Source organism: Balaenoptera ricei, chromosome 15 (genome assembly GCF_028023285.1).
Source record: "Balaenoptera ricei isolate mBalRic1 chromosome 15, mBalRic1.hap2, whole genome shotgun sequence".
Lineage (NCBI taxonomy): Eukaryota > Metazoa > Chordata > Mammalia > Artiodactyla > Balaenopteridae > Balaenoptera > Balaenoptera ricei.
Window position 1 is genome coordinate 78,932,361 of NC_082653.1, and position 18,755 is coordinate 78,951,115.

Sequence of the window (18,755 nt, forward strand, 5' to 3'; positions counted from 1 at the left end):
TTTTAATCTTCGTCGAAGTGCTGTTCGGGCCCTCGCCAGGCTTGCTCGTTGGGCCTCCTTCTGTCACGGCTTCCTGTGATGGATGGGTTTTACACATCGGGCATGGAGCCCTAGCTGAGCCCCATACTTGAGATCAGCGACACCAGATAAATCAACGACCGTGGGCAGTTTCCTGCACACCGCTGCCTGTGCATGCCGTCTCTCCCTACAGCTGCGCCTGGGGTGTTCTGGGGGCCAGTCTAGCTGGATGGGGGACAGGGAGACGGGCGTTGAGGGGGTGGTAAGCCCCTCAGCTGGAGACAGCCTCAAAGCCCAGGCCAAGGGCTGTCTGGACACAGAGCCCAGCATGTGTGCCAGGTGCCAAGAGCGTGCTCAGGGCTGAGGCCAGCAGGGATGAGATACAGACGGACAGAGTGATCGCCAGACCCTCCCTGGCCTTGGGAAATTGATGGTCCCATTTGTGGGAGGAAATGAGCAACTTACACCCCAGGCCAAGCAGTATTACCAAAGGCAGCATGTGGCAGTTCAGGGATCCGTGCCGCACGGTGGCACAGACAGCCACGCCCCTCTCTCCTGCAAGGGAGAAAAGTACCCTGAAGGCTGGGCTGTCGGTTGGGTGATGCAAATTAGGCCGTAAATGACAGTGGGAGCTCTCAGAGTTGGTGAGGAGAGGGGCCAGGACCATGGGCGGGGGGCACGACACAGCGACAGAGGCCTCAAGGTCACAATGTGTGTGGGGAGCGGGGCGCACGGAAAACACGGTTCATCTGCGTGAGCCCTGCCAGAGCTGCCCTTGGGCCTGTAGGGGACTCTGGAGGCTGGCCGGCTCAGGGGTCCTCAAAGATCGGCGGGTGCAGAGGAAATGATCAGCGTCCCTAGGCCTCTCTGAGTCCTCCTGAGTCAAAACTGAGGCAGTGGAGGGAGAAATAAGTAGCCCCCCAGCAGCCTGGGGCAGAACTCTGGGTAAACCGGGTCACAGCGATGGGAGAGGGGGCGGGGGAGTGGGGTGGGCGGCTGCCACAGGGTCTGCTGGGGCTTACAATACCCTGTGTCTGTCTGTCTGTCCACCCAGGTGCAAGTTCTTCAGTCTGACCGAGACCCCGGAGGATTACACCATCATTGTCGATGAGGAGGGCTTCCTGGGTAAGTGCTTCTCTCCCCAGGGGCTTGGCTGGACTGGGGCCAGCAGTCAGTGCCGGCTGCCTGCCCCCCCCCCTTATTTCTGTCCCCACCTGCTGGTGGCAGAGCTCCCTCCTCTCCTGTGTTCTGGCTGATCCCCTCCCTTTCTGCTCGCGAGACTTTTTCCCAGGAAAGGCCCCAGAGCTGAAAGGGGGCGGGGCTTCCCCAGCCAGGAGCTAAAGCAACCAGGAAGGCAGGGTTGCATGCTCCCTGGGACTCCTGCCGCGAGGGAGGTGCTTTCAAAACATCCTCAGTCCTTGTTCGAACAGGAACGTGCCCCAGTCACCATCCTTTTATGATTTCCCTTTATCTTCCTTCCATCTTTTAAATTGAGATAGAATTCACGTACCAGAGAGTGCATCATTTTAAAATGTACAGCAGTTCCGTGGTCTTGGATATTCCCAAGGTTGTGCAGCCGTCACCACTATCCGATTCCAGAACACTTCCGCCACCCCAGAAAGAAACTCTGTTCCCTCCTCCTCCACACCTTTTAGTTTTATTATTGAAGTTCGTTATGTTTGTCCAGCTCTAAAGTAACAGTGAACGTTCATTGGTGGCGAGTGCTGACCGATACGTATTACTTGATGAGAAGGTGTCGTGCTTGTCCTGTGATTATCAGTGAGGAACTGAGAGTGGAGGTGGGGAGTCGTGTGTCCAGACTCACCAGTAAAGGAGCTGGACCCCCCGAGAGCTGGTGGTCATTCGGAACTGCTAAGTTAGAGTCTTCCTAATATGTAGAGAGGGCAACAAATCCAACAGTTTTTGAAACCCTAGCCCTACCCACAAGACAACTACTGGTCACTTTTTCGTGGTTTTCTTTCCAACTTTTCTCAGGCGGTCTGTTTAATTTATAGAAATGTTTTCACTTAACATAACAACAAAATATGCTGTGATATCACAGCCTTTCAACATCAGCCCTGGTTCCTTGCCCAGGCCCCTACGGTTGGAGTTGAAGTTGTTTTCATTGTCCTCCAATGAGAAATTTATAAACTCTGTCGGTGTGTAACATGTATTCTTATGCAGGTTGATTCCCAAAACGGAGTCTGAGAAATGGCATTGTGGAGTCAGGAGTTGACTGTTTTGTGGTTCTCGATGCGTATTGACCCTCTTTACTGGTGAGAAAGTGAAGCCCCAGGAAGGGACTTCCCAGCTACGCCCTGTTGTCCTCACATGCACGTGGTCTAGGGCACCAAGTCAGTATGGGGGGCTGGGCTCGACGCCCCACATCCCACGGGCCGCCCATGCCTCCAAGGGGGGGCGGCTGTGTGGCCAGAGCAGGAATGGGGCAGACCCCACTGGAGGCCCTGCCCCTTCGTCAAAGACACCTGTGTCGTCATTCATTCATTCATCAGACATTTTCTTTTCTTTTTTTTTAATATTTATTTATTCAGTTGTGCCAGGTCTTAGTCGCAGCGGGGGGGGCTCCTCAGTTGCAGCAGGTGGGCTCCTCAGTTGTGGCTTGAGGGCTCCTTAGTTGTGGCATGCCAACTGTTAGTTGCCGCATGCACGTGGGATCTAGTGCCCTGACCATTGGGAGCGTGGAGTCTTAGCCACTGCGCCACCAGGGAAGTCCCCCATCAGACATTTCCTGAGCACAGGAACCACAGACCAGAATTTTGCCTTAGCCACAACTCACATGAAGAATGTCTGCTCAGGCAACCCAAGCACATGTTTATTTTCTCATGGGCATTCAGGCCTTTCTGCAGAACTGCTGAGAATCAGGGCACCTCAGATGTAGAAGGAACACCCTCAGAGTGTCTATTCTCTGGGAAGGGATATTCTATCTAATCCACCTCCCCAGACCAGTATCTCTGACTAACTCTCTACCTCTGAAGGCAGCAGGTAAGAAAACTCCTTGTGGGCTTCCCTGGTGGCGCAGTGGTTGAGAATCTGCCTGCTAATGCAGGGAACACGGGTTCGAGCCCTGGTCTGGGAAGATCCCACATGCCGCAGTGCAACTAGGCCCGTGAGCCACAACTACTGAGCCTGCGCGTCTGGAGCCTGTGCTCCGCAATGAAAGGCCACGATAGTGAGAGGCCCGCGCACCGCGATGAAAAGTGGCCCCCACTTGCCGCAGCTAGAGGAAGCCCTCGCACAGAAACGAAGACCCAACACAGCCAAAAATAAATAAATAAATAAATAAATAATAATTAAAAAAAGAAAAAAACTTTAAAAAAAAAAAAAGAAAACTCCTTGAGCAGGGAGAGCGGGAGGCTGCGGGACCTGGGGAGCCAGTTTTGCTGGTCCTGGAAGGCTGTGTTTGCAGGAATTGTCAGTAACCAGGGAGCCGTCCTTTGGCTGAGCTGAGTGTCGGGTTATTCTGAGCCAGCCCCTGGGGTTGGGGGGCGGGGGGCAGTATTTACTGAGCACCTGCTACGTGCCGGCATCTTGCTGAGCCCTGGAGATGTAGCCGGAATGAGAGACCCCACCTCCGACCCTGTGAGCCTCAGGGCCTGCCAGCTAATTCCACCATTAATAGTGGAGCTGCCATTGCGGTGGGTGCTGTGCAAGGAGGGTGTGGATGCTGAGAGAGCGAGTCACAGGGGACGCCCCGCCGTGCAGGGGACCCCACGGGAGAGGCCCTCGAAATAGGAAGCAAGACCAGAGCTGAGTCTTGGACCTCCACGCCCACCCCTCCGCCAGTCAACATAGATTAACACATTTTACCAGCCCTGCCGGTGCTTCTGTCTGCAGGCACTGTGCTAAACACTGGAAACGACTCTTATGGTCCTCACTTTATAGATGAAGAAGCTGAAGCACAGACATATGATGTGTAGCCTGCCCAAGGCCTCACCACTGGTGTCATTTATGCATGTTTCCATGGGCCAGGCCCCGGACAGGGTAAGGCAGGGCAGACCAGGAGGTGTAAGGACCGAGCCTCAGCTCCTAAGGGACTTACAGACCCTGAGGTTCCCTGGAACCATAAACAATGGAGGCGAAGTCTCGCTCTGCCTCTCCCCGAACCTTTCTGAGTGGCTGGAATGGAGCCGGTGACAGAGGGGTCATCGGCTTACTCTTTAGTGCAGGGTAGGTAGGACGTGGGGAAGCAGGTTTAAATTATTAGCCCAGGAGGGGCCCAGCCGCTCTGTGACTTCTGAGTCAGGGTCTCGCTTCCAGGCCATGACTCCTGGTCAGCACGTCAGGCTACTTGGATATCCATCGTTACCAGAGAAAAAACTGTGTACGTATATTTAAGTAGTAAGTATCTCTCGCACTTACACTATGGAGCTACAGGGGAAAACCATACAAAGTAAGACTCCCGTTCCCCCTCCGCCACTCTTACTGTTAACTGGAGCCCAGCAGAGACATATCACCTCCTGGGGTCATTCCAGTGGCCTGAAGGGTAAAGAGTGGAGACCCATTTTACAAGTGAGGAAACCGCCATTGACGTGCCCAGAGTCACTGTGAGTGACAGAGGGGGATTTGAAGCAGGAAATGCTTTCAGGGTGGTTCCAGCCGAAATAAGGAGAAAGTGCTGCTGAGAAGTGGTGGTTCCCAGCAGACCAGGGTCAGGAGCAGCTGAGGAAAAGGGGGCAGGCCCAGGGCAGTCTGCCCTCAGAGGGCAGGATTTGGGGCGGGGTGGAGGCTGCAGTGAGAGGTAGCGATGCTGACTTCTACCCTCTCACCTCGCTTCTGGGGGGGTTCTCTCAGGAGACTCCTCTTCAGAAAGGGAGTCTGGTCTTGTGGCTGCCCCGGTGGGACCAGGGAGGGATGCTGGCTGTGTCACATGGTATGAAGGATGGTGCCCCGTCTCCCAGCTCTGCACATGTTGCTTCTCACCCAAAGGCTTCCCTTGGCCACTGTTAACATCAGCCAGGGTACATTGGTTATTGTTCGCCAACAGTTATCTCCAGTGTGAAGCTTTCATGGTTAGAAACCAGCAGCTGTCTGCAATTCACTTGTACGTAAGATGCTGGACCTTTCCTGGGAGGGAGGGGCGATTGTCAGTGACATTAACCAGACAGCTCCTTGTTCGTTGTGGAATTTTAGAGGTTCTTGGCTCAAATGGATGCTGTGTGTCTGTATGGCCAACAGAAGGGAGGTGCGTGTGTGTATTTTGAGCTTTTACATATTTAATGAGCACTTACTTTGTGCAATGCTAGGTGTTATCAGGGACCCAAAATAATAGGAGCAGCAGCGCCTGCCCTGACCTCTGGGTGGTGGGCAGAATCCCAAGTTTGCCGTTAGAGGGGCCCAGTGCACATCGGGGGGCCCCCCATCCGTCACAGTCCCCTTACGTGTGTCAGTGTGATCTGTAGCACACTTGGGGCTTGGTGCCGTGATTGGTCGAAAGATGGAGGGAGGAGGATGTCGAGAAGTAACTGCTGGCCTCACCCAGGGCTGAGAGGGGAAGACCCAGGTTCTATCCAGCCTCTGCTACCTTCTGGGCAAGTTGCTCCCTGACCTGGGGCCTCCGTGGCCTCATCCCTGACACAGGATCACCTCCTTCCCTCCCTCCCAGTTCCGTAAGGTGTGCGTGTGGCCATATGACATGCCTCAGGGAGTCACGTGCAACCTCCACTTTGCGTGTCCACCAGGGCAAACAGTGCAGGGCCCATCAGCACTCCCCGCATCTCCCGCCTAGCTCTGAGCTCCTAATTTACCAATTCAGTAATACCCCCAGCAGGGGTCCCCTCTGCACGAGGTCCAGGTCAGTGAAGGAGCTCGGATCCCAGTCGGGGCCAGTTCTTACTGCCCCCTGAAGCTGACCCGCCCTCCCGGTGAGCACTGATGGGGAATGATGCACACCTGCCTTTGGAGCGTCTCCCGTGTTGTGTAAAATAACAGCCTGGCAGCTCAGCCTGGAGCTGAGATTACATCTCCCAGGATGGGAGGAGGGGTGGGCCTTGAGGATGGAGTGCCTGCTGCAGGGAGGGCCGCTTCCCTGGAGAGTCCCCGGCATCATTCCCATGACACCCCAGCTCCCGCCCGCCCACTCCCTTCCCTCGGCCTCTCCAGGGCTGCCTCATGGCAAAGTCCTTCCCACGAGGTCTCCGCATTCTATACCCCCAGGTGTGGCTATTTCTCAGTGTTGACCTGTAGTGTATATGCTTCTTATCTTTTCATTCCACTCAGTATAATTTCCCAATATCAGATAGCCTTCAAAAGTGTGTTTTCCCGATACTCTTTATATTTTGACAGTTTTCAAACTTGCACAACCGTTGAGAGCCTACAGTTAACACCCCTGTTCCCTCCACCTGAAACTAGACTTGCCGGCTGGTCACCTTTGAGGACAACTGTTTTCACTTCTTGTCCATAAACGGTGCACACGTACATTTATTATTTAATGGACCACTTGAAACTAAGACCTCAGGACAGCTCACCCTGAATACCTGAGCCTGTATCAGCTAAGAATAAGAGCCCTCTCCTACTTACCACACCTACAGAATGAGACATTAATTGCATAATTAATACCTACCGTAAATTTTATATTCTGATTTCCTTCATGATTGGAACATGTGTTTCATAGCTGGAAAACCTGTTTTTTAAACAGATGCATAGTATTCTGTCACAGATGAACTGTGGTTCGTCTACCCGGCCCTGGCGTTGACTTTTTGGTAGCTCCTAGGTCTTTGTCTTAAATCCTTTTGGGTTGAACGTTCATACCCATAACTCTCTCTTTGTCCCATGTGTAACTACTCCTTTACAGTGAAATTGTACATTTTTAAACTCTTGATACATTTTTCCCCAACTTCTATCCAGAAACCAACAAAACTCCCAGCAGCAGCATTATAACAGAAAGGCTCTGGCACTTGGCAAGCCCTCGGACGCCAGACACTTAGCTACACGCTTGATGGGGATTATCCCATTTAATCCTCCAAGCATCTTCTGGAGTCTATCCTGATTTCATCAGCCCAACATTTGAAAACTAAGAAACCAAGAGGTGGTGATTTTGCTCAGAGTCACACAGCCAGGATGCAACCCGCCCACCTGACCCCAGGACTCTTGACCCTGCTGCAGGCAGGGTGGGAGAAGCCTGACAAACTCTGTGCAGAGGACGTGACCACTTAGCACAGGAAACCGCAGGTCCTGCAGCCGGAAACGGGGGACTCCTGGGGCGGTGGGGTGGGCTCCCAGCAACAGAGCTGCCGACTTGCTTTCTGGGAGGTGGCAAGCGTCCTCAGCTCTGATAGGCTGTCTTTAGGGTCTTGGATGATGGGCAGTGACAGTATTTCTTTTTTTTTTTAAAGATTTATTGATTGATTGATTGATTGATTGATTGCTATGTTGGGTCTTCGTTTCTGTGCGAGAGTTTTCTCTAGTTGCGGCAAGCGGGGGCCACTCTTCATTGCGGCGTGCGGGCCTCTCACTATCGTGGCCTCTCTTGTTGCGGAGCACAGGCTCCAGACACACAGGCTCAGTAGTTGTGGCTCACGGGCCTAGTTGCTCCGCGGCATGTGGGATCTTCCCAGACCAGGGCTCGAACCCGTGTCCCCTGCATTAGCAGACAGATTGTCAACCACTGCGCCACCAGGGAAGCCCCTGGGCAGTGACAGTACTAATAATCCCTTCCAGTCTTGGGATGTGTCTACCTTTCCTCTAGGGAAGAGCACGCTGGCTCCCTCCTGGCAGCTCCTGGCGGCCCAGCCCCCAGTCCCGAAGCGGCACCTGGGGCACCCTGAGGCTTGGCCTGGGTGAGGATGGGACCAGGCAGGCCTTCCCTCTCCCCCGGAGTGTCAGGGCAGCATTTGGGGTCCCTGTGGCCAGAAGCAGTGAGCACTGTGGTCTCCAGCTGCTTTGCTGCTCTGACAAAGCTCACCCTTCTGGAAGCTTCAGAGAGGTGACCGCTGACCCAGGGCTGACCACCCTCTCAGTCCAGGCCTGCTGCTTGAAGCACCTCAGTGGGTTCCATCCAGACTGAGAGCTGGGACCGGCAGGCAGACCCATCCCCGCTCACCGGCCGCCCAAACTCTGAGCAGCATTTGGATTGAGCTGAAATCCTCTGGGCAGTGGCAGCCTTCAAGCTGCCCGCCATCTCCCACCCGCCCACTTCTGCCCCCATTTCCAGTCGGCCTCAGGCCTGGGCTTCTCCGCGGGACCAGTCCAAACCCGCTGAGAGACTCCTCGGAGCAGAGCCTTGGTTACCCTAGCACCCCCTAAAAATGCACATACCCCGGCGCTTTGCGGACTTGGAGGGAATGGCCTTCCCCATTGTATCAGCAGCAGCTTCCCAGCGGCCTCCGCTGCAGAGGACGGAGCCAGCGTTAGAGTTTGTCACTGCCTGAGCCCAAAGCCTGTGTTCTTTGCCACCACCCTCACGTGCTCGCCGAGGACCCCACTGCTAAAGATCAGGCCCCACTGGATTGTGAAGCTCAGGCGGGGGACAGAGGGCAGGCCTGAGGCTGGGGCAGCAGAGGCTCCACCTGCCGGGTGAAGGCCTTACAGGGCCAGTGGAACCACGGTGTCAGAATTGGGACATTGGAACCTCAGCTGCCCGGACCCCCGCCCCCCCAGCTTTACAGTCCCGAAGCTAATCCCTGCAAGAGGGGTTTTCGCGACACCCCACCACGGGTTGGTGGCGGGGCGGGTCTGGACAGACGTGCCACGGTGCCAGAATGAGGTGCCCTCCCCATTTACTGCACCGTGACCTTGAGCCAGTCAGCTTCCCTCTCTGGGCCTCAGTTTCCTATTCTGTGAAATGGGGCAGGGACTGACTCCTGAGCCAGGTCTATAAGCAAATGGACAGCGTTCTGCACTGCTGGACTAAGAATTCAGAGAAGTTGGCAGTGTCTGGGAATGACACTGGCTCCCCCAGGGCCCTCTGCCTGATCCTGGGAAGTCGGGTATAGGAGCGTGGGATGATGTCGAAGGCCACCCTCCACCTGGGGTCTGGCAGTGTGACCAAGCCCTGACCACAGAGACTGAGCTGGGGGTGGTGGGGGGACGGGGAGAGCAGAGAAGGTCGATGGGTGGGAACAGGGGCCTGGGCAGAGCAGAGGGCCAGGGACAGCCGCCTCGTCCCTCCTCATCCATTCTTTTGGAGCCTCCGTGTGCCAGGCGCTGAGAATAGCAGAAAACAAAGCCGACCGAGACAACCGCCCCAGGGCGCTGGCATGCTAGTGAGGCCAATTGTAGACTTGAACTAGCCGCTCACCCCACACGGCCATGGGAATTTAAAGGAACCAAAATTAAGTACAACTTAAAATTGTATTTGTTCTGTAGCACTGACCACATTTCAAGTGCTCCGTAGCCACATGGGGTAAGTGGCTTTGGACAGCGTAGGTATAGACCATATCTATCATCCCAGAAAGCCCTCTGGGGCAGTGCTGGTTCCCAGCGTCACGAGGACTTTGGCTTTTACTCCAGAGAACGTGGAAAGCCACTGGGCAGTTTTGAGTTGTGAGGAGCTTGGAACAGGCAGGCAGAGGCAGGTTCACAAAAGCTGACGTGGTCCTGATGTGTTAGCATGCGGTGATGGAAAGGACCCCTCCAGAATTTTCCTAAGAAGGCTTTTGGGGTTCTGCCCTAATGAAAAGTGAAATTTTAGTTTTTTATTAAGTATATTTATTAATAGTTTATTTATTAGTATATTAAAATGGTGCTTCAGATGACGGACCATCAAGGCACCCTGGCCCTCGGTGGCTCCTGGGGCTGTCTTTGCTTAAGATGGCAGGGTTCGGGGCTCACAACACTGCCCCCAGGAAATCCCCTCCATGGCCAGTTCCAGACCCCTTAGAATTTCAGAATTGAACTGGGACGCTCAGTCCTGGGGAGCGTGTTTCCTCTGGCGGTCCTGGGGCTGAGAAGTCTCTCTTCTGACACCCCAGATGACAGGTGGAGAGACTAGATGTGGAAGCCTGAGATCAGGCTTTCCTCCTGCTCCCCCTCCCAAACCCCTTCTCTTCTCTGGGAAGCAGCCTACCTCTCCAGCCAGCCTGGCGGAGGACTGGCCCCTCTCAGCCAGCAGGGCCAATGGCCTCCGTAGGCTGTGGTTGCCATGACAACCTTAGCTGGGCAGGTAGGAGCCTGGGTGAGGCTTCCGGAGCCATCTTGCTGAGGCCAGCACAGCCCAGCCCAGCTTCCCTCAGGCAGCATCATGATCGTCACAGCCCCCTTAACTCACCAGTGTCCGGGCCCCTCTTCTCATCGCCCCCCTTGTTGGGGACCTGGCCCTTCTTCCCATGTGGTGCCCAGCATAGAGCATAAGGGTCTGTTTATAAGTCAGATCTGGGTTTGAATCCTGGCTCTGTTATTCCCTGTCTAAGTGATCTTGGGTAAGTCACCAGCCCCTCAGAGCTCTGGTTTGTCACATGTATGGGGTGAAATAACAGTCCTCGTACGGGGTGGGTTTGAGCAGGCGACTGTGATGCGTGGAGAGTTCCGTGTGCAACCTGTGCTCCGTTCTGTGGCCGCCCGTCCGTGCAGCCGTGCACATGTGTGTACCATGTCCCGTGCACAGCCTCCCCTGGGAACTCTTTCTGCAGGACGGGGTGGAAGGGATGGTCTTTGTGAGCTAGTCAAGGAGACTGGGCGATCACTGCCGCTCCAAACCTCCCCCACCCTGCCCCTGCCGGTGCCCCCGCCCCCAGGATCCCCAGGCTCTCAGGAGGGACTTGGGTGACAGTCACTGCCCACTGGAAGGTGGCAACCTCAGGAGGCCTTCTGGAGCTGAATGTGCTTCCGGAGGAGCCTGAAGTACAGGTCTAATTGAAGCAGGGAGAAAAATCCCAGGCCCCCCACCCTGTCTTCTCCTGGCCTCCCCTCTACCCCCCAGCCCCTGGGAGATTCCTGGGAACCCAGTTTGAAAACCATGGGACCCGGTCCACCGGTATAAGGTCGTGATGGCAGCACCTGGTACCCAGAAAGGTAGTGAGAACCAGAAATAACAAAATTGTTACTGCTGAGTACTCATCACTTCACAGCAGGGGAAACTGAGGCCCAGCACAGCTAACCCCCTTGTTCCCATGGCCCCTGCCCTGCTGAGCTGCCCGGCACATCCAGAGTCCTCTGAGAGCCTTCCCTGCTCGGTCCTCCCAGGATGGGACCTTTAAGGACGATCCCGTCCTCCTTTGACAGATGAGGGCGCTGAGGCCCACAGGGCGGGCTGGCCGAGGTCACACAGCTGGGGCCCATCAGTCATAAGCTGGCCTTCTGTGTCCCCCTCCAGAGCTGCCCTCCTCGGAACACCTGAGTGTGGCGGACGCCACCTGGCTGGCCCTCAACGTGGTGTCGGGTGGCGGCAGCTTCTCCAGCTCCCAGCCCATCGGTGTGACCAAGATCGCCAAGTCGGTCATCGCCCCGCTGGCCGATCAGAACATCTCTGTGTTCATGCTGTCCACCTACCAGACGGACTTCATCCTGGTGAGCAAGCTGCAGCCCACGCCCAGGCAACATGGGCACCCCCTCGGATGTGGTCTGCAAAGTTTGTGCCTCTCCCCGCCCCATTTCGTGATCAGCTCAGAGAGAGGTCAAGGGTACCTTAGGGTCATCAGTCCAGTGTCAGCATGGCCCTGGCTGGGCTGTAGCCCCACCCACTGCCTGCCCTTTGCGTGGACCATGCTGGGTTTAAGCTGGAGGCCAGGAAGTGAGGGCTGGGGGCGTGTGTGGGTGGGATGCCCTCCTAGCTGGATGTCTGGCTCCCCCAATCCCATACCCCTCCCCTGGGGTGGCAAGTGTGTCTGGTCATGGAGCCAGCGGCATTTCCTGGCTACCGTGTTATTCATGCTCTTCTCCCATAGGGCGTGGCCACCCTGGAGAGTGTGGGCCTGGGAGGGGCAGGGACAGGTGTGGGCACCACACACAAGCGGGAGTGGGGGAGTGGACCTGCACCTCCTGGCCCTCGGTGCGGTGTCTTCTCCCCTCTGCATCCTCCCTGCTGCCCCTGGGGAGGCATGTGCCCCTGGTCCCAGGCTCCCGTCCCAGGACAGCGGGAGGCAAGGACAGGGGAAGCTCGTTCTGGGGACAGAATCTCAGCGTGAAGGGGCTGGTGACCCCAGGCCCACTCCATCCATGGACCATGGTACACTCACTCTTTGACTCCCCGTCCCCAGGTGCGTGAGCGGGACCTGCCCTTCGTTACCCACACCTTGTCATCAGAGTTCACCATCCTGCGGGTCGTCAATGGCGAGACAGTGGCAGCCGAGAACCTCGGCATCACCAACGGCTTCGTGAAGCCCAAGATGGGTGAGTTGGGGGAGGGGGAGGGTTGTGCAGAGACCTCAAGAAATTACCAGGTCCTGCCCCAGGGCAGCCCCATTCTCAGAGCATCAGTTGAGGGCCGGGCATAACACGGTACAACAGTCCTGATCAGACTCTGTTCCCAAGGTCTAGCCAGGGCAGTGGATGTGGATGCAGCCAGCAATGGCCAGAGGCCACTCCTGACCCAATCCAGGCTATCAGGGCAGGCCTCCCAGAGGCAGTGACTCTCAAGCTGGAGCTTGGAGCACAAATAGGAGCTAAGCCGGGTGGTGAAGGTTGGGAAGGGCGTTCCAGGCAGGCGGCGTGGCATGTGCAAAGGCCCGGGGGCCTGGGGGGGGGCCTGGAGGATCAGGAGAGCTGTAGGGGGTGCTGGAGGCTGGAGAAACGACGGGGGCCAGGTCTTGCAGGGCCTGCAGCCGGCCTCCCCAGAGCAGCTGCCGGCTGACCCCACCCCTCTTCCCGGGCCCTCTCCTGCCCCACGATGCTCCTCTTCTCCCGGCCTCAGCACCCCTTGTCTTTGTGCTCTCACAGTCCAGAGGCCCGTCATCCACCCTCTGTCCAGCCCGAGCAACAGGTTCTGTGTCACCAGCCTGGACCCTGACACACTGCCCGCTGTTGCCACACTCCTCATGGACGTCATGTTCTACTCCAACGGGTAGGGCCTCCTCGGGTGGGAGGGGCTGCAGGGTGGCCAAGGGGGAGACACGGCTCTGTCTGGTAGCCCCAGTCTGAGGGGGGAGGCACAGACCTGCCCTGGGAGCTCGTTTGAGAAGCGAGACATGGCTGTACCCCAGATCCCCATTCTAAGAGGGGAGAATGGCGTTCCTTGGGAACCCCAAAACTTGGTGAAGCCCTAGGCCCACATGTGGATATAATAAACACCCCACTGTCACCTGAGCTCCTAGGGCAAGCCCAGTCACTTGAAGAGCTGGGAACTCAGGTTTTCTCATTTGGTGGACGACAGCTTTGCCTTTTTCCTCAGGGCAGATTGTAAGTTTGGGCCAACAGCAAGTGGAGCGGGCCCAGGGGCCAGTGAGCTGACAGTGACCATAGGCTGTGCCCTGAGGTGTGGGCCATCGCAGGGACAGAGAAGCCACCCCCAGGAAGGGCAAGTGTAGCCTGTGCCGAGGGCGGGATGGGTCTCCAGAAACGTGAAGTGTGGTGTTCATCTCTGTGAATGCCGTGGAGACACCCACGCCTCACAGATGCGGAGACCGATGAAGGCAGTGCCTCAGGGCCCCCAGCAAGGCAGGATCAGAGCCACGACTTGGCCCGTGCTCTTCCCAACACCCCCAGACTGATGGGCGGGGCAGGGGGGCCTGGTGGGGCTTGGGGTGCAGCAGGGGGCCCCACTCCACCCCTCACCACCTGCCCCGGCCCACAGAGTGAAGGACCCCATGGCGGCCGGCGATGACTGTGGCCACATCCGCTTCTTCTCCTTCTCCCTCATCGAGGGCTACATCTCCCTGGTGATGGATGTGCAGACCCAGCAGAGGTGAGCCGGGCCCCGGCGTGGAGGCTTGTGATGGGCTTATCCACCCACTTGGTCCTAATAAGTCCCTACCCCAGCCCTTCACTGCAGGTGAGTGGCCCCGGCTTACAGATGACAGGCCACTCAGAGACAAAGGCCCCGGGTCATCCAGCGACATCCAGTGCTGTTTGCCCCTCACCTCCCCCCGACCCCCGTCTGCAGCTGGGGAGGGGTACCCTGACCAGCCTGAGCAAAGGGGGCAGCTGTTCCAAAGCCCAGTCCCAGCTTTGCCTTCCTGCTCCCCCTACCCAACCCCAGACGAGGAAGGTGCAGAGTGAGTGCACTGAGGGCTTGGGAGAGTCCTTGGGGCCCCTGAGCTCAGGCCAGACACCCCCTTGCTCTGGCCCTACATCAGTGCCCAAGGACAGGGAATGCTCCAGGGAGGGCTGGCAGAGGGAGCACCGTTAACATCTGGGGATTAACATCGCTCGCTCCCTTTCAAGGTTTCCTAGTAATTTGTTGTTCACGAGCGCATCTGGAGAGCTCTGGAAGATGGTGCGGATTGGAGGACAGCCCCTAGGATTTGGTGAGCCCTGGGGGGCTGGGGCCGACATTGCCGAGTGCCGTGCATCTCTACCCCTGGTATAGATGGGGAGACTGAGGTCCCCACAGCCCGCGCGGTCCCTTGACCAGTGAGTGACAGGAGGCACTGGGCTTGGAGGATGGAAGAGCAGCTTCAGCCAAAGCACTCTTCTCCGTCCCCCGCCCACTGAAAAATTAAAACCTGCTTATTATTAGAATAGTGGGAACATGATAAAAATAGAAGAGGAAAAAAAAAATCTCTCCTTAGTCCCACTGTTGACAGGGAATGACTGTTGTCATTTTTAATGAGTTGTTGTTTTTTTTTAACACAATTGCCGAACAGCTCACAGTAAAACTCAGACATCCCAGCCCCTCACCCTTTTCCCTGTGTAACCACAGTGAGCTGATCCCCCAGGAGAAAATTCACAGGAATCCCCCAAGACTCAATCTAGCTTCAGTTTCCACGATTGTCCAAACTGTCTTTGGTAGATGGTTTTTCCCATCAGCATATTCCAAGGGGCCACGGGTCTCAGACGCCTCGGTTAGAAGGGCCACACGGTACCGATTCTCCCGGCACTGAGTGTAGGCTGCTGGCCCCATTGTGATGACGGCAGCGAGCTTTGTCTTGATGAGACATGATCTCTTTGGGCTAGACTTGTCAGACCCAAGACCTTGAACCCGGAAGACACTCTTGGTAAATCACAGGACGTTTGTTTCGGGGAGTGCCCCTCAGCTGGCCCTGATGGGATCAGTAAACCCTGATTTCCCATAGACAGAGTGCAGAATGTTCCAGATAAAGCTCAGACTGCTCCAGGGGCCGTGGGGTCAGCCCCAGGGGCTCTGCTTCTGGGACGGGACATGAAGGTGGCAGGGCATTTTGACCTGAGGGCCGCAGGTCGGAGAGAGAGCCAGGCTCTGCCGCCTGCCTGTGGCTTTCTCTGGACAGGGTCGCAGCTGGACAGCACCCGGCAGGGCTGGACAGCGCCCCCTAACTTTGCTCACGTCAAGGCCAGAGCGAGAGCCATCCCCGGGGGCAGGACAGTGGGCTGCTTTCCGCGGTGCTGGGCAATGTACACTGAAGGCTCCTGGTCCAACCCTGGACTCCAGCGTGTCTCTCGGGGCCACCTTCTCCACAGACCCCAGCATTTCTCCCACCCACATTTGCTACCCAGTTTGGGGCCGTGGGGTTGTGGAGACCCAGTAGCCTAGAGGCAAGTTCCCCAGTGAAGGAGGCTGAAGGAAACCAGGGTGACCTTGGGCAGGTTGCTTAACCTCTGAGCCTCAGTTTCCTAGTCTGTAAAACAAGGAGGATGGTAGATCCTGCTTCAGGGTGGTGCGAAGCCCTCCATGACGTGTCAGTTACACCGAGTGCTCAGCAAGCAGCAGTTGCTGTCACTATCACATGTAAGGACATGTAAGGCTTGGAGAGGGTTGAGGAAGGGAAGGCTTCCCGGAGGAGGTGGCTCCAGAGGTGACCGGTAGATGTTAACCCGGCTGATGGGGAGGAGAGGGCAGCACCAGCAGAGGTGGGTGTGATGCAGCGGTGCCTCTCCACGGTAGAAACAGTGGAAAAGGGCCTCACCAGGTCATCACAGGCAAAGGGGCAGGCGTCACCGGAGACTCAGATGAGAAGCAGGAAGTTGTGCATATCAGTTTATCTTTTTTTTTTTTTTTTTACTGAAGTATAGTTGATTTACAATGTTACGTTAATTTCTGCTGTACAGCAAAGTGATTCAGTTATAAATATATCTATATATATTCTTTTTCATATTCTTTTCCATTTTAGTTTATTACAGGATACTGAATATAGTTCCCTGTGCTCTACAGTAGGACCTTGTTGTTTATCCATTCTATATGTAATAGTTTGCATCTGCTAACCCGAACCTCCCACTCCATCCCTCCCCCACCCCCTCCCCCTTGGCAACCACAAGTCTGATCTCTATGTCTGAGAGTCTGTTTCTGTTTCGTAGATAAGTTCAATTTGTGTCATATTTTAGATTCCACATGTAAGTGATATCATATGGTATTTGTCTTTCTTTTTCTGACTTACTTCACTTAGTATGATCATCTCTAGGTCCATCCATGTTGCTGCAAATGGCATTATTTCATTCTTTTTTATGGCTGAGTAGTAGTCCATTGTGTATATATGTACCACATCTTCTTTATCCATTCATCTTTATCCATTCATTTTGACATTCATCAAACGTCAGTGGACATTTAGGTTGTTTCCATGTCTTGGCTATTGTGAATAGTGCTGCTATGAACATTGTGGTGCATGTATCTTTTCGAATTATAGTTTTGTCTGGGTATATGCCCAGGAGTGGGATTGCTGGATCATATGGCAAACGTATTTTTAGTTTTTTGAGGAACCTCCGTACTGTTTTTCATAGTGGCTGCACCAACCATGTGGGAGGGTTCCCTTTTCTCCACACCCTCTCCAGCATTTGTTATTTGTGGATTTTTTTAGTGATGCCCATTCTGACCCGTGTGAGGTGATACCTCATTGTAGTTTTATTTGCATTTCTCTAATAATTAGTGATGCATATCAGCTTATCTTTTTATCCCCAGCTTTGGTTCAAAGTTTACCAAAATACACTCAGTATAATAATATTACAGAAAAAAGAAAGTCAGGTTGAAGGGAGAATCGAGGTGGGAGAGTAGATGAAACTTGAATCGTCTTACCATCTGCAGTTGCCCTGGGCTGTTTTGAGCGGCCTCACAGGCGGGCGACAGGGGACACAGTGTGTGAGAAGCAGCGCTGTGAATCTAGCAGGCAGCAGCTGGATCTACCTTCCCGGGATGTGGAGGGTTTTAGCGCCAGGCTAATAGCTATAAATAGCCCTGCAAGAAAAATAACTTGAGAATCTGAAAGATTCTAGACTGGCGAATTCCATATGTTTTAGACCACGGTTTGCAGGAAATATGTTTTCCATCACAGCCCAGCACACACATACACAAACAACTCTACGGTTTCACAAAACTGCGCTCGCTCTGGTGCTGAGCTGTTTGCCCTTTCCTTTTCTGTTGTCATTTTATAAAACCCTGGTTACCAGCCTTCTAAATTGACGTCCCAAATGGGTCACCACCCACGGTTTGAAAGGCACCATTCTAGACCCTAATCTCCTACCCGCCCCCCACCCTTTTACAGAACTGAAAATGAATGTGTCTGTAGCTAAAGAATCTTAGGACACAACCGGTCACCACGTAGCAGCACAGACGGTCACCAGAAGTGCAAGCACGAGGCCTGTACAACCACCAAAGGGGCCCATGGGTCCAGCCAGGAGCCCCGGGAGACCAAGCAGAAAGCAGGAGCTTGAGAGACCTGCAGGGTCACATCTAGGTCCCAGTGTGGGCTGACAAGCAGAACCAGGGCCAGGGAGTGAAAGGACGCCAGGGAGGCTAGGAGTGGGGGAAGGGTGAAGCCCAGGTTGATGCCCAGGCTCTGGCCCCAGAATCCCATGGGGAGCTGGTGGCCAGATCTGGACTCTCCCACCCAATCAGGACAGCGCTGGGGAAATGCATCATCGCCAGAATCACAACAGTAGCTTTGAGGGGTTGTGCTGATGGAGAGAAGAGTGGTCCTCAGATCCTGGAGGTCTTCCTGTAGGAGGAAGCTTTGCATGGTGACTTCAAAGCGGGGAGGAGGGTGGAGGAGAGGGGAGAACCATCCCCAGGCAACCCCAAGGCCACCTTATTGGCTGAGGTTTGGAGGAGGCCAGAAAGCCACCGCTTTGGAGATCCAGAAGGAGAAGGAAATGACATTCCTTGTGATCAGATGCCTGACACTGCCTTTAGGACAGGCAGGGACCTTTACCCAGTGGGGACTCCGATGAGGAAACTGAGGCTCAGAGAGAGGAAGTGACTTGGCCACGTCATCTGGCTAGAAAAGGGCGACAAAAAAGAGGGCCTGAACCCACATCCTCTTATCGCCACGCTACCTCCAGCTCTGTTTAGGGAACTCGCAAGATGGCCAGGGAGATGAGTCCAAACTACGAGGCACGGGAAACAGGCAGAGGGTGGTCACAGTTAGACAGAAGTGGCTTCTGTGGAGCCCTGAGGATGGAGAGCTCACTGCCGGCCAAAGAGATCAGAGAAGCCTGCTGGATGGAGGGGTGGGGAGTCTCTGGGAAGCTTGCGGGTACAGGGCGGGCACTGCCAGCGGAGGGAGAGGAGAGGCCAAGGCTGTGCTGGGTGGCCGGGTGGGAGGAGGCTGAACGTGGTCCCCGCCTCTGTCTCCAGATGAGTGCGGCATCGTGGCCCAGATCTCCGAGCCCTTAGCTGCTGCTGACATCCCCGCCTACTACATCAGTACCTTCAAGTTCGACCACGCACTGGTGAGTGTCCGGTCCCGGCCCCCAGGCAGGGCAGGCCAGCTCTAGGGGCT

The 18,755-nt window shown here is 55.4% G+C and overlaps 1 protein-coding gene across 1 annotated transcript in view; it reads left to right on the forward strand.

Annotated features, from left to right (window-relative positions):
* CASTOR2 (cytosolic arginine sensor for mTORC1 subunit 2) overlaps nucleotides 1-18,755 on the forward strand; it is a 60,000-nt gene that overhangs the window by 35,439 nt on the left and 5,806 nt on the right. Inside the window, exons 2-8 of the mRNA XM_059895928.1 lie at nucleotides 1,073-1,143; nucleotides 11,288-11,481; nucleotides 12,171-12,303; nucleotides 12,850-12,973; nucleotides 13,703-13,813; nucleotides 14,293-14,375; nucleotides 18,611-18,705. Coding sequence (XP_059751911.1) covers nucleotides 1,073-1,143; nucleotides 11,288-11,481; nucleotides 12,171-12,303; nucleotides 12,850-12,973; nucleotides 13,703-13,813; nucleotides 14,293-14,375; nucleotides 18,611-18,705 — 811 coding nt within the window. The remainder of the gene's footprint in view (nucleotides 1-1,072; nucleotides 1,144-11,287; nucleotides 11,482-12,170; nucleotides 12,304-12,849; nucleotides 12,974-13,702; nucleotides 13,814-14,292; nucleotides 14,376-18,610; nucleotides 18,706-18,755) is intronic.